At 42.9% G+C, this 15,671-nt stretch overlaps 1 protein-coding gene across 3 annotated transcripts in view; it reads right to left on the minus strand.

Moving 5' to 3' along the window:
• Positions 1-15,671, minus strand: part of RNPC3 (RNA binding region (RNP1, RRM) containing 3) — a 132,098-nt gene that overhangs the window by 45,128 nt on the left and 71,299 nt on the right. For 2 of the 3 annotated variants that reach the window (XM_069232415.1, XM_069232416.1), the window contains exons 9-10: positions 11,690-11,811; positions 1,623-1,787 (exon numbers count right to left, since the gene is read on the minus strand). In XM_069232415.1, the coding sequence (XP_069088516.1) occupies positions 1,623-1,787; positions 11,690-11,811 (287 nt within the window). The remainder of the gene's footprint in view (positions 1-1,622; positions 1,788-11,689; positions 11,812-15,671) is intronic. The other variant, XM_069232417.1, reaches the window with a different exon arrangement.

Genomic DNA, 15,671 nt, shown 5'->3' on the forward strand with positions numbered 1-15,671 from the left:
TTCCTATGTTTCAGTTTCTGCAGCCATGTTAATAATCTGCCTTCTCTATCCTTTAAGGTCTTAGAAGAAAAAGTACGGCAAATCTTACAGTCCTTGGCTGAATGATCTGGATAGAGGCAGTAAATGCAATCTTGATGAGGGTCTTCAGAATGAAGTCTTTTCTTCCCACAAGTCTTGCAGTCTCTAAAGAGACTTTTCTTTTCCTTGTCAGACATAGTTGAAAAATAGCTGACAAATCAAATAAATGAGTTTCTCTGAGAGAAAAAGAGCTGAATAAAGGTGTGAAAACAGAGCAGAGCTCTGAAGAGACTCCCTAGCACGACGTGCGGTAGAAAATCTGAGGTACTAGAGCTTCTCTCAGGAGGTTCTGAAGGGTGCTGTCGCCTGATTGGTGGACGATCAAGTTTGGTCCTTTTCACAAAATGACTCTGATAGACTATCAAATTGAAGAGGCCTAGGGCCTTTTTCTCTTCAATATGTTTTAACATTACTTATGAAAATTATACCGGGACTCCCATCTCAACGACGGGGAATGATTCAAGCATGTGAATCTATGAAAGTTCCAATACTGGAGTAATAATTGTTTAAGACTGAAACTTGAGGTCTTCCTCAGAACTATTATGAAATACTGCAGTCACCACTTTATGACATGGCAATGACCACCACCTTCCTTTCATATACTAAGACTAGGATCAATTACACTACAATTTAGATCACATAATTTCCTTATTCTGTGTCACATTTAACCATGTTGTTTAATGGTTAAAGACAGGTTTTAGCATTCTTGTCTGGAAGTGTTCCCCTTGTTCACCTGATCACAAGCGCACACACACGCCTCTTGTATTAGACAAGGAGCACCTTTGCTGCCCACCACTCCCCGCAGAAGGCAACCCAGATATACAACAGAAAAAGTTTATTCCTACTCTGAAAGGATTTTTCTATTACCCTGTTTGCACTGTAACACAGACTTCAAATATGATGCAGGCAAGGGGAAGTCTCAAAGCATACTGTTCTGTCAAGCCAGGCATCAGAATGTACAGCATAACACAATGCAATCCAGTTACCACTCAATACATAATTAATGTTCACAACTGTGTTTTTAGTGATTAGAAAAAAACATGGAAGCTAAGAATATGCTAGCTCTAACCATCCATAAAAAACACAGTCCGGTCGGTGATGAATAAGTTGCTTGTCAATTGTTATCCGATTTGATTTTTAAAAACGAGTTTTACAATTATCTACATAAAGTGATGATCTCAATCCTAAAACCTCTCACTAGGGGGATTGTACATATGCCAGAACGGTATTTACCTTACAATATCCATGCCAACGTTTCTGTTTGAAAACCAACAAATGTAACATAATGGAATGTAGCCTATTTTCAATAGCAATAACTATTTACGCAAACTAAATAATGCGTTTTTCACACTTGGAGAGATTAACTGTCATTTTACAAAATGAGCATATTTTTACTATTAAAATCAAAGTCATGCAAAAAAGAGTGAGAAAGATGCAATGCAACTTGACAACAAAATGTGCCACACATCCTTTTCTTAACATGATTAACCCACTGGAGTCTTTGTAGCTTCAACAATATTGTTGTAAAAAAAGTCAAAAGTTACCTTTGGTAGAAATACGACCTTTATCCAATTCCTTTCTAGAAATGAATTCTGAAGGCATTCCATCATCACCCTTATCTTCTTCCTCTTCCTGATTACTTGAAAGAGGAGTTGGATAGATCTTGCCAAATCCAGCAGTGCTCACATCTACTGCGACAGTACTGAGGTCTAAACAGACAGCAGAGAATGTTCAAATTGTTAACAGTCAATGTTGAGTGGAGTGAAATGGATATCAGTTCTAACTATACATACAAATTACAAATATACACAAGCGGACATATTTGCACAAGGTGGCTTGCAACTAATGATCTACAGAATGATAATCCAAAAAGTTCAAAATGATTATATAGTCATTTAATTCCATAAATAACTGAGTAATACAAGTCTGACACCTAATAAACCTCTAGAACTGCTTTTAATATTTGATTGGTGGGCTCAGGAAGGCATTTCAAGTGTACTTCTAAATAAATTGATCTTGAAAGCCAAGCAACCTAATTAATACCTACATGTTATCAATAATTTACAACATTTATGGCTCAATTATTGGTTGAAGAATTAATCTAAACTCCAGGAGAAGATCACCACAGTATCTCTGAAAATAACTTGGGGGTGATTCTGATACTGATATGAAGAAAAATGCAATACTTTAGAATCTGATGGACCTGTGTCTTACAAGGCAACAAGGTAAACAGAGAAAGTGCCGATCTCAGCTTTAAAGAAGATATTCTATCCTTCAACTTTTTATTTGAGGAGCACTTGTCTTAGAGTGCTCTAAGGAGATATTGCTAGAACTACTGCTTTGAACAAATCTATCCATAAATTAAAACTTTCTCCATCTAAAACGCAGATCATGAAGGAAATACCTCAGAAAAGCTATCCCAACAAGTACTGGTAAAGCAATTAGGGTTGGCCTTTTAATGAAATTTTGCAACTACTTATTTCACCACAAAGTTTAAAAGATACCTTCGTATTTAAAAGACACTAAGGTGGTCTAAAACTTGTTAAATACGCTCACCTTCAATTTAGAAGCCGAAATATAATATTTTCCTGCAAGCATCTTTGGTAGGATATAGTGCTATTGGTTCACATGCTCGTCATATTCTGCCCAACTTGTGTTGGGTTCAGACATTCCAAGTTGTTTTTTGTTTGAAGAAGTCTTTTGATTACACATTGTGCTGTGACTCCCACCTTAGTAGCTAAAACATGTGGGCATGAACTCCATGGTCAGACTGTTTTTTCCGCACGGCGGGTGATCGTAAGTGAAGAGTGGTGAGTGGCGTCAGTATGGTGGGCATGCGGATTATGCGTTGAAAATACATATTAAGAAATAAAGGACATCTGCAGCAAATACTGGAGCCAGGTGGAAGTATGTGACCCTAACAGCACTACACGCTACAAACAGATGCTTACATTTTCCATTCGTAGCATGTGTGGCTGTAGATACACATGCTCTGCATACACTTTAAAACAGTACTCCTCTAAGGCAGTGGTCCGTCAGTGGAGGAAGCAGACGCTTGAAAAATTGTTTGCCCACCTATAGCCTACTGACGGGCTTGAATATCCACACAATAATAATTTGTTAAAGTATGTGGAGGTGACCATGTAGCTGCCTTAGAAATATAAGCTACTGGATTGTTTCCCAAGCAAGTCACTGTTGCACCCTTCATATGAGTAGAATGTGCCCTAGGGGTGCATGCAATGGTATTTGTATGGTAGCAGATATGGACATATTTAAACAATCTTTCTGGCTATACTAACTTTCTGATATTGAGTGACCTTTATGAGATTTAGCAAAAGCAACAAAAAGTTGAGTTTTACGAAAAGGTTTATTCCATCCATGTAGTACATTAAATCCCATTTAAAATAAAATGTATGAGGAACCCTTTCTGGTACTAGATCAGGTCGAGATTTGAAAACCTGGAGCTCAATTGTTTGGATAAGATGGAAAGGGGATACAACCTTTGGGAGGAATTTTGGGTTAGTTCTAAGAACGACTCTCGCCATGTTTATTTAAATGGAAGGCTCTCACAAAGAGCCTTCCATTTAACCTTAGAGTCGTAATAGCTATAAAGAAAGCCACTTTCCAAAAGAGGAATTGCAAAGGGCAAGAGTGTAATGGTTGAAAAGGGGTGCCCATGAGCCTAGTGAGAACTACATAGGGGATCTAGAGAGGTGCAAATGGCACCCTGGGGAGAATAACTCTAACACCTTCGGAGCCATGGATGCAATGGTTACGTCCTCGGGCACAGTGCTGCTGTGCCATGGATATAACCATTGCGTCCTAGCTGTGACCTGCAAGGGAAGCACTGGTGCTCCCCATGTGGGCCACCCACCCACAGACCCCCACTGCGGATGGCAGCAGAAGAACTTCACCTGCCACCCCGACGATCTGATGACATCAGCGCGTACGCTGACATCATCAGATGGTTCTGGGGCGTTGGAAGCCATTTGCTTCCAGCGACCTTTCGCAAAGAAGGCAAGTTTTACCTCCTTGTTTCAAAGAGGCACGGGGGGGAAAGGAAAGAGTATTTCTTTTCCCTCAGTGTCTCTTTGAAACGTATTACTGTTGCACAATTGCGCATGGTGACGCAATAGTGCTGCAGTAATACCTAGATTTTCTTTGTGTATGTGTGCACGTTTGTGTGCATGGGGAGCGTCCTGTGGGCAAGGGTCGCTCCCAACTACAGGGTACGTATTTTGGCCATTTCTGCCCCCCCCATGTTTAGGCTGATCTGCCCCCAAGGAGAGCAGAAACCACTAGACGCCAGGGAATTTAAAAATGTTGGCATTTTTCAGGGTCACTCCCTGTAGATAGCATATATTTTGGATGGTTCTGCCCCCCTGGGAGGCAGATCGGCCATCTTCTTAGGCCCATCTCAGAACTCACTAGACGCCGGGGAATTTAAAACTGTTGGCATTTTTCAGGGAGCAACCCCTTGGGCAAGGGTTGTTCCCTGTAGGGGGCATATATTTTGTCCATTTCTGCCCCCCTTGGTGGCAAATTGCCCTTTTTTTCTTAGGCCCATCTGCCCCCAGGGGGTGGGCAGAAACCACTAGGCCCCAGGGATTATTGCGCTGGTGCATGTTTCTTGCTTGTCATCTGATGAGGAAGCCACTCATTCCAGTGCTGATGAAGTGCCTGCTTTAGAGGAGGACACTTGTGTGCCAATAGTGCAGCAGCCTTGGGCTGAAAGGTTTCCCATTGGAAGACCTGAACTCTGGGTTGCCCCAAACATGGAGCAGACAACATTGCCTGCCATTACTGGTTGCCCTTGCCTAGCAACAGCTAGATTTCCAGCAACCATGAGTTGTAACCGGTTTTTGCTCCTTATTCGGTTACTGCATTTTGTTGATAATGCTTTTGCGTCGCCACCAGATCACCCTGATTGTGACCGTCTTTTTAAGATTCGGCCTGTCCTTGATCACTTTGTAGATTGTCTTTCAGAGATCTAAGCTCGAGGGAAAGAAATAGAAGTGGACGAGTCTTTGGTCTTGTTCAGGGACCATTTGTTTTTTAGGCAGTACATTCCTCGCAAGAGGGCACATTATGGAGGTCAGGATATGTCTATAATTTCCGGGTCTACACTGGTAGGGATTCCAGTAATGACCCTGTGGTAGTCCGCCCACCATTGGAGTTAGTGAGAAAATTGTGGGAGAACTTGGTAGACAACTGTTTAACAAAGGTCACCATTTGTACCTAGATAACTTCTATACTGGTGTGCAATTGTTCAGGGACTTATTAAAAGTGGACATTGTTGTTTGTGGCACAATCCCCTCTAACCATAAATGCTAACCAAGGGAGCTTGTATGTCAAAATCTTGAGAGGGGACAGTGCAGTGTCTTGCGTAATGATGAGCCGCTAGCTGAGAAATTTGCAGACAAGAGGGATGTCTACATGCTGACTACCATCCATGATGAATGTACTTCACCTGTGGCTGTTTGGTATCAGGTTGTTGAAGTGCGCAAACCTGAGTGCATTTTAGAATACAATAAGCACATGGGTGGTTTAGATAGAGTAGATCAGAGGTTGGAACCTTACACTGCTGTTCGTAAGGCTTACGTTTGGTATAGAAGTTGGCTATACATCTCTTCCATTAAGCAACTTTTAATGCTTTTGTGTGTTAAAGGATTATTCTTCTGAGTCAAAAATGACATTTGTTAAGTTTCAGGAGTCTGTGATAGAAAGCCTTGTAGTAGTGGAATAGGCAAGAGTTCCTTGAGAAGCAGTGGTGGAGGATGTGGCTAGATTGAAAGATCACCACTGTCATGATCACATTCCTCCCACACCCAAAAAAAGAGTTTCCCGCTAAGAAATGTAGAGTCTGTGCCCGAAGCGGTATTCGGAGACAGAGTTGCATGTACTGACCTGATTGTCCTAAGCCTGGCTGTGTGTGGCCGGTTGTTTCAGAAGTTTCACACCCGGAAGAATTACTGGGAACTACAGCAAAAGTGAACTGTCTGCTCTTTGTTTTATATTTTTTGTTCAGTATCACGGTTGGCATTACTGTCATGTATTTAGTTAGAGCTTTTGTGTTTGTAGTTTTGTACTTGCTTATAATTAGTATTTTCTTCTTCGTTAAAAAAAATAAAAAATTGATGACATTGTGCATGGAGCGGCACTTGGCTGGAGATGTGCGTGGAGTGGCGCTTGGCTGGCAGTGAGTGAGAGCTGGTGCTTGGCTGGCAGTGTAAATAGTGAGTTGCTGTTGGTCACCACAACACACTGCTAGCCAAACGCCAGTCCACAGACCCCATCAGCTGGTGTGACTGCTGCGTCAGGGATGTGGCCGTATGAAAGTGATGGGCCCTTGAATACCACTGTCTGTTGACGCGAGTGTGGTCATGTGCTGGGCCCGCTGCTGGCTGTGTGAATCGTTTTGTGCATGTCAGATATGAAAGGTGTGTGAATGGACTGTAAAGTGGTTGGTGCCTTGATGTGGCTTTACAGTTCACGAGCTGTGAGTCACTGGTTCAGTTTTTCGGCCTTTCAGATATTAAGTGCATTTCATTTTCGTGAAATCCCTTGTTAATAAAATTTGATCTATTGAACCATCACACACCCTCGTGCCAAATCCAACCAGTATGTGTGTGGTAAAATAAATTAAAAAGACCCACTCCACTGTAATCCAGTGTTGAAGCACACCTGTGACATGCTAGGTGTCGCAGGTGGGATCCCAATGATGAAGTGTGGGTGAGAGGTCTTTTTAACAAAACCTAAGGGTGTTTCTTTTCACAATTTGAGTGTTTGGAACATCACAGAAGTAAGGGGCTTGGTAGCGTGCTTGTTTCTTCTCTAAGGAAAATGTACTTAGACACCGGGTGGAGTAAAGGGTGCTGTGCTTCTTGTGGATCCCAACAAGTCTCTTAGCCACAATGCCCTGTAAACTTCAAAAGGTCAAATTTTTCTTGCATTTCTGTGCCATATTATTCCAGAAGCAAAAATAAACCAGAAATATCCTACCACCCACTGTTTCCCCGGTAGCCTGATAAAAATATGTGGGAGGGCCACATGCTCACAAAAGGGAAGGGGCCAAAACACAATGACAAAGTACCATCTGCCCCTCCCCCACCCCACCCCCACCACCCCCAACGAGAAAGGGGAGTCTCTTTGGTAATGAGGACCATGAACAGCCTGCCTTGCAACAGGTTGTTCCTGTTCATCACCACTGCAGTGATGGACACTTGCCTTTTCCATCAACAGATCTTACCAGTGACTGTCTGGGACCATTGTCCTGCAAGGCACTCTTTAAATGGATGCACAAAAAAGGGCTTGTTTTAGACACCAAGTCAATGAGACAATGTGCTAGGAGTCAGAGGTCAGAAAGCAGGGGTTGAAGGGTGGGAGGAGTACTCAGCAAGGCTGAGCTAAGATTGGGAAGTAGAACAAATCTGCTCCTCTGTGGCGTAGAAGGGGGCGGGGAGGAGTCCCTCACTGACTTCTCTGCCAGGGACTTGCACACTAGAATTTCAAAGGAAGACCAGTGGCTCCAGTGATCCTGGCACTCTTCTTTGTTCAGTAGGCATGGACAGGCCCATCCCTGGTGCAATGTGAGAGCAGGTGATTGATAAAGACCATTCTGCCCCCACCCCTTTCCTCCTCTGGAGCAAGGAGTAGTAGTCTCAATTGCTTCTTTTGTGTGGCGGTGGCCTTTGTTCCAGCTGCTGGAGTAAATGAAATTAGTGGACACTGCTGGATGAGAAAGTACCTGGGCTCTGATCACAAGCTGAGCCAGGAAAACATGTAAACCTTGAATGCCCAGCAAGATGTACAGTTATCATTTGGAAATTACAAATTTGACTTCCTCACACAAATTACACTCTAGTTCAAGTCGTCAATGGTTTCTGTTGGCCTAGGTGAAGGGACACGACAATCTAAGGCAGTGCCCTCTCTATGTGTATAATAGAGTGTAGGAAGCTGGCTCGTAATATAGTATACCAAATTGAGGTATACTGTGCAAAGAGTCTAGGGGTTCCCTTAAAAGTGGACAGGGGCTTGATTTAGCAATCCCTAGGTGCTCTCTTAGGGGCTTGTGTGGTTGAGAAGCCTTAGGTTTATTAGAGAAAGGAGTATTAGAGATCTGCTGCATGCATACAGTCAATAAATGATAGACAACTCAATAAGGAGATGCACACCAATTCATAAAAACAACACTTTTCTTTATACCATTTTAGGCACCAATATCATCACGATCGGGTAAGTATGTTTCAAGTTATGAATTTTTACAGGTTAGAAAAATCAATAGCAACTTAAAGGACACATCTTCCAGACTGATGCTTAGAATAGGGCAAGGTCCAAGGCAGCACCACAGGTCACTTCGGGAGGCAATGGGGTGTCTGAGTGCAGAGGTGCTTTTAGGCCTGGAGTTCCGTAATGTTATCCAAAGGGGAATGGTCCTGTTAGAAAGATGCCACAAGCTTTGACTGGGGGACCAGTCAGGCTGAACCAACAAGGGGGCTCAGTTTTCATGATGCTTGTGGCCATAGGGACACCTTTGGTCCTCTTCTCCTTGGGCTGGGGTAGCCGAGTGCAGAGATGTCCTGAGCTGTCAGGTTTATGTCACTGGGTCACTCGCAGTAAAGTGGGGCCTGCACACAGAGGCTGCAGCCAGCGAGGGGAAATCCACAGTTGGCAAACCCACGGTGAGGTTAGTCTCTGGAATGTCAAGGGACCATGCTGCCACTGTCATCCCACTTCAACTCGGGCTAGGGGGCACAGGTGCAGTGGTGCTTTCATGTGTTGGGTTTTAGCAGTCCAGAGTCCTCACAGTTCTTCTGGTGTGCCTGCAGGGTGCAGAGGAGAAGTGCTGCTACTCCATGGGAGTTCCTGGTTCTCGGTTGAAGTCCTCCCAGGCTTTAAGAGGCACAGGAAGTTGCAGGACAAGTTGTCTTTGGTGTAACTGTCTAGGACAGTAGGCAGACCGGTGGGGCTGGGGCCAAGTCAGCTGCTGGTCTTCTGCTCTTGCTTTTGTGACTCATCGGGGTCCGTTGTCCTCTTTCAGGTTGGCTGGATCTCAATTTCTGGTACCAGGTGATCCCCTAAATACTGAATTTAGGAGATCTAGGTGAGTGTAGGGAGTAGTACTTATCTCTGGTATCACTACGCCCCCCATGTGGTCACTTCCTGTCAGAAGTGGGCATAACGGTGCCCCAAAGATCCTACTTCCAGCATCACAAAATGGCAGACTTTCTTATTTCATATCCACATCAAGTAGTTCATCTTAGGGGTGGAACTGGCCTGAAGGTGGATACTACTCTCGGACTACTAATTTTCCTGACTATCCAGGTGCTAAATGCGCCCTGGGTCAGGGGAGTCAGCATCTCCTCACCTCTGAGGGAAGCCAGATTTGCATACCAAAGGCAATGGGCTCTTTGAAGCCTCCAGACATGGAATGCCAATTAGCAGGTTGTCTTGTTGGAAGGGGTTTTTAACACCCCTGCCAGAGAAGGCTTTGTTACTGACCGCTAAATAGTGTAATCAATGAGGGTTTATCAATATGAGATGTTTGATACCAAACATCCCTATTTTCACTGAAGCCATCAGGTAGCTGAGGAACTCGCACTGACTCGTGTCCAGGACATGTATTTAAAATGGCTTTCCTGATCACTTACATTGTCTAAGAATCGACAAAGACACAGCAGGGGCATATCTGCTCTTGCAGACAGTCCACATATGTAATATAATGCACCCTACCTTAGGGAAGGAAGGCCTGCTGTAGGGGTGAGATATATATTGCAGGCAGTGATAGTGGGCAGGGCACACAGGCTGTGTGCCATGTTGTTTTCACTTTTAGCTGTACCAAGCCACGCAGCCTGCACTGGCAGTCTGCATGAGCTAGGTGAGGGTTTTAAGAGGGTGGCAGCATACATCCTTTGGGACCCTCTTTGGTACCCATGGCCTAGGTACCTGGGGTACCATTTGCTAGGGACTTACCGGAGTGCCAAATCTATTGCCAATTGGGGAACAATTGTGCAGTTTTGTGGAAGAACACTGGCATTTTGGGGCCTGGTTAGGAGAAACCCAGTCCACTTCAGTCAAAGTTGCATCAAATATTAGGCAAAAGTAGGGGGGCTACTGTAACATAAGCCCAGTCTCCAACATGAAGTGTCACTATAGTTAAAACATGAAATCACAATTACTTACCCTAATACAGTACACTACCCTTATGAGGCCTATCCCAGGTGAATACTTCTCCCTGTAGAGTTCCCCATTGCGCCAAGCTACCTCTGCGTTACCAGACTGCGCACCACAGTAGTCTCCCATGCACATCCCCTAAGTGTGCACACACGTGTGTAACCAGCTAAGTGCCCCTTACCTTTGCTATCTCACAGCAGCCTTAGCTCAAAAGGAGGACACTGGTGGTAAACAGGTGCAGTCTTTTACCATGTGATTACTGAGGGTGGGACACTGGTAGTGAGGCTCATCCACCATAAAAAGTAAAGAGTGCTCAGAAAAGCAAAACAATCTGGGCGTACTGCTGGGGCAGAACCCAGTGCAACAGGGCCGCAGTGTTAAAAGGTGCATCACACAGCTCAAAATAAATTTTTCTTCCAGCTCCAGGAGTAATGCACCACAAAAATACATTTTAAAGCTAAAAACACTTGCCTGACATAATGAATAGTGGTATCTCTTTTCACAAATACATGGATAAACTTAAGGATGGGAAAATCGATTGCTCTGAATAGGAGAATTAGCTAATAGTAAGCTAAGTATGATCTTGTGACTGACAATACACCCCATATACTCCATCCAGCTCCTCAAACATCTCCGTGATAGTGCTATGAAAAACTGGTAGGAAAGGAATAGAAATGTAGGTATATCTGGGAATATGGGTGGGAAAATAAGAGGCTCATTGAACTATGCAGGCACACAACACTTTAACCTCAAATTGGGTGACAAAACAATATATTCATAACAAGGGCTACAGCCCAACCCCAAAACAACAGCAGAAGGGGAAGCAGAAAATAGAGGGTATGAAGACAACCATTGCTAGTCAAAGATACTCTGATACAAGAAATGTTAGCGGCTCAGCAAGGATAAAAGTTTATTTGAAAAGATGCAGCCGAACGATTTAGACAAGATAAAGGACACTTCTAAAATGCATGTGGCAAAGGAGGAACGAAACACAACCTCAACAGCACTAAACACAACCATTATTCTTCCTTTGCGAACAAGCCCATGCTACATATACCCAGCCCCGGCTGCCAAGCACAAAGAACAGTAACAAAAGTAAAACAAGAGAACAATATTGCTAAAGGGGGAGGGAAGAAGATCTAACAAGAACATATGTGCTAATGTCTGTAAAAGAAGAAAGACAAAATAGCAAACAAGATTGGGAAAACATGAAAGCAGCATGAAGGAGAGAAAGTCACTCAACAAACCACTGCTTCTAGCCCTCCAAACATAATTGGGCACACCGCTATTGAATATTCATGACAATGAAACATAAATAAATGTTAAAAAGTAACCACATAGTATGTTAGACAAAAATTCTAATAAAATCGACCCAACTAAAGATTAATATGCTTTTTCACTGCAAATACGTGAACCAGAATAAGTAACTTGATCTCACCATTGTTATTTTCTCTTTCGAGCACAGCTGGCAAACCCGTAGATATATGGAACTCAATTTTCTTTGGCCCTAAATTGGGCAGCGGTTCAAAAATCTCCGATGGCTGTGTAGGCTGAACTCTACTGTTTAAAATAACACACATAATTTGTGAATGATTTTATGCAGAATGTGTTTAAACTGATTAGACATTTTAAACATAACCAAGTTGTCTACAAGATAATGTGTAAAGCACTCAAGAGAAAACAAAAATATGTAATCAAAAGGTTACGTGCTTGAGTGCTCCAGGCAAGGGTATCAACCAAGAAGGGGCCAAAACAAAAAACTTAAGGAACTAAGGGCAAAGACAATGCTTCAAAAATATTTGAAACTCACTCAATTTTACATCAGAGTACCTACGGTAGTTACTTGGGACAATGTAAGTTGCCTATCTCTGCATTACCTTTGTCCAAAACTGCACACACAGCTGATATGCAAAAATAGTGCTACCATTAAAGTCAATATCCACAAAACTGAACAAAAGTTCAAAAAAGTGTAGTTAAACATCATCTGTTTTCCTAATGTGCTCTATGCATTACTTCTCCAGGCTTTGCATGTTAACAGAAAGTAGAACGAAGTATAAAAGTAGATGTAAAACGTTGAATAGTTGACACTACATTTGTAAATTTTATATAGACATACTTTAAGCCTTAAGCTAACCTGTAACTGATTCCCCTTTCTAAAATCTAACTTTGTCCCCTTACACTGTACTATGTCTGCAATTTCCCAAAAGGACAGCCACATACCATCTAACATACCATCACACTCAAGTGCCATCAACCACCACTCCTTATACCTTTCACTACTCTTACTATAACTCAAGCCACAACCTAACTTTAAAATGATCCATTATCCCGACTCTAGCTATTACCTAAACCGTACCTTTCGGAAATTGTTATTCATTGGCGAGGGGGTGGGCACTCGTATCACCTCAAAGCTACTCTGGTTAGGTCAAAACACAGTTTTGAAAGAATCTCTACTCTGCACAGTCCTGTCTTCGGTTTCTTGGCTACAGCCCTACCTGATAGGATCAATACTGGTTTTCCTTCCTTTTGTGACTCCTGCCTATCTAGTGTGATCCTCCATATGGATAGGAGAACCCCTCCTTGGCATCTCCAATTTAAAAGAGTAAGTACGTAATACATTTGTTGGTTCAATTCACTAAATTACGATAAAAAAAAAAAAATGAAAAACAGGACACAATTCACATACAACATAGTTTAAGATTTCTTACCTCCCAGTTTAGGCATTACAGTAACCAATAAAATGTTTAAGAGCAATCATATTTACCTGAACAGGTGCAGATTCCTGGGAGCAAGATAATACTAAGGCTGTGTCTCAGTAGTACTACTGCGGGTTAGCCAGTTGTCGTCAGATTTATAGTCCTATATTTACCATACCGTGCCAAAGTAACTCTTTGGCTGCCCTACAGGAGCGTACCCCTTGTGCGAGAGACTGGTTTTAGTAAAGTGTGTTGTGTATTAAGAATAACCAAGGAAATACATATTAGATGTTCCAGGGCTTCCTCCCTTTGGGGGCATAGTATGCAGTGGCCAAGCTCAGAGTGTAGCTTGCAGCTTCTGTGTAACTCTGATCGGGAGGGACATAAGTCTTGCATATAAAATGTGTTTAAATGTTGTCTTCCTCTGTGCACTGTTCATGTAAGGCTGGATGGGTTTATCTCTATATGAATATAAGATTGCATTAATTTGATATCCTCTTGTCTAGAGAGGAGCATAACTTGTTTCTTTAATGATTTTTTAGTACCGACGAAAGGACTGGGCTGCTTTTCCAATTCTCCCAGGCCAGGCTTAGTTTATCACGTGCTTGTTGATAGACAGTCTGACCAGCGGTTACTCCTAACTACAAATATCTCCTTTAAAATCTCTTTCATTGTATCAGCGGTAGAGGCACAGGCTTTAGGGTGGTACCGAACAAAGGCAGCCATGTTCTCCAGAGATTGTTTGCACAGGCTCTTCTTGGCAGGTTGTGTACTTCGTCCTCAGTGGGCATGCCAAAGACGTTAATTTTACGGGCCAGCGCAGGCTGCAGCACTAGAGTAGTGGTTAATGGAAGGTGATCGCTGGATGGCTCCATAGTTGTGACAGAAGAGATGTGCTGAGGAAAAGATAGCCCAACGGTGAGATGTTATTTAATGATGAAGATAGGGTAGCACTATTAATATAATTATGGGCTGACCTTTGTTGGTAAGTTTTCAGAAATGTGCTTTGCATATTCCCTGCTTCATCAGTGGGACCCTTTCCTGCCAGGCTTTCCCCCCATACTATGGGTGTTGAAGCCTTCTGCGATAATTTATTCACAGGAGGGATGGGAGTGAATTAAATCTTCCAGGGTGTGCAATAGTTCTCCCTTCTTGTTTATTCTTGGGTTATCTCTGCATTTGAAATATATTTTTATTAGTAATATCGCTATGTTGTTCATACTCAATTCTATGGCATCCAGAAGCACTAGCTGAGCCAGTTCTGTGGCGAGTTCAATTTTCCCTGCTATCAGTCAAATGCCAGGTTTATATACATGGAAAGGCCTTTGGATCTTCTGCCAAAGAGATTAAACTTCTTGGCTGGTTGTTAGATCTCTGTAAAACCAGGTGTTATTACCAGTGTTGTAGCCCACAACATATGAGATCTCCACTCTGAAGAAAGGCTGATGCTTCTTTGGTGTTAATCATGCTCTTTAGCCCAGCAACATTTCATGAGTGGACTGAAAGGGGCTTCGCTGAGGCCAAGTTCTGGGGAATGGCCTTATTCTGTTGACTTGGGGACTAAGGGCCACATGTATCAAACTTTTTTGCATTCGCAAACAGTGCAAATCGCAAAAATCGGGCATTTGCAAATGTAAAAATGCCTCCCACGATGTATAAAAGTTATTCGCAGTGTGAAAATAACGGTTAGCTAAAATTGCGAATTTTCGCGAATATGACATGGTTTTGCGTGTCGCAAATAGCAACATGATTTACCGAATGGCTATTTGCGTGATGCAAACGGCGACAAAGTTTTGCGATTCGCAGATAGCGATCTGCAGAATCCTGACGCAAGTTGCGATACACTGATTACGACACGCAAAACCATGTCGCAATGTGATGCATCAAAAATTCGCAAATTGCGAATATTCGCAGAATGGTCTTTTGCACATGTAATTTACCACTAACTGAAATCAAGTGGTAACCAGGTGCAACCTATATAAAGAGGCCCAGAATGACTCAGCCGCTTTTCCAATGTCTGCACTCTACGTGATTGCGAGGAGAATGAGGATCTTGGCAGGTTTGAGGAGAGGGAGGAGGAGACAGGAGCGCATTTTCAGAGTGTGCATAACCCTATTTAACCAGACAGAGGAGGACATTTATGAGAAATATAGGTTAATCTAAGCCATGATACTTGACCTGATAGCAGATCTACAACCCATACTGCAGCGAAACACACACAGGACCAATAGTATTCCCAGCCACGTGTAGGTATTATGCTCCGTGCAGCTATTGGCCTCAGGAAGCTATCAAGTAATGACAACACCACTTCAATATTATGTATTTCTATAACTTTATTAGCTTGACTTCAGGTAACATATGTGTGAATAGGACATAGCCATCTACTATAGGAAAACATGTGCGAATAACAGGGTCACACTATTAGCATCATAGTATAACTGCATAGCTACATGTTACGGTAGTCCCTGTAGGTCTTAACATTACTTCCTACGTCGCCTCACTGGCACCTATTGTAGCGGGTTCACTGGCAGTACTCTATCCGGTACTGCGACACCTAGGATCCATCACAGGGGATATAAGACTGCTGAGGCTAGAGAACTCCTCACTATCTCCACCACCCAGCTTGCTGTTTGTAACATTGCATGCGGTCTGCATTGCACCCAGGACATTTGTTATTTGCACCAATCCCTGTGCAACGTCCTGACTGCAATTTGCCATCTCCAC

The sequence above is a fragment of the Pleurodeles waltl genome, chromosome 4_2, assembly GCF_031143425.1.
Source record: "Pleurodeles waltl isolate 20211129_DDA chromosome 4_2, aPleWal1.hap1.20221129, whole genome shotgun sequence".
NCBI lineage: Eukaryota > Metazoa > Chordata > Amphibia > Caudata > Salamandridae > Pleurodeles > Pleurodeles waltl.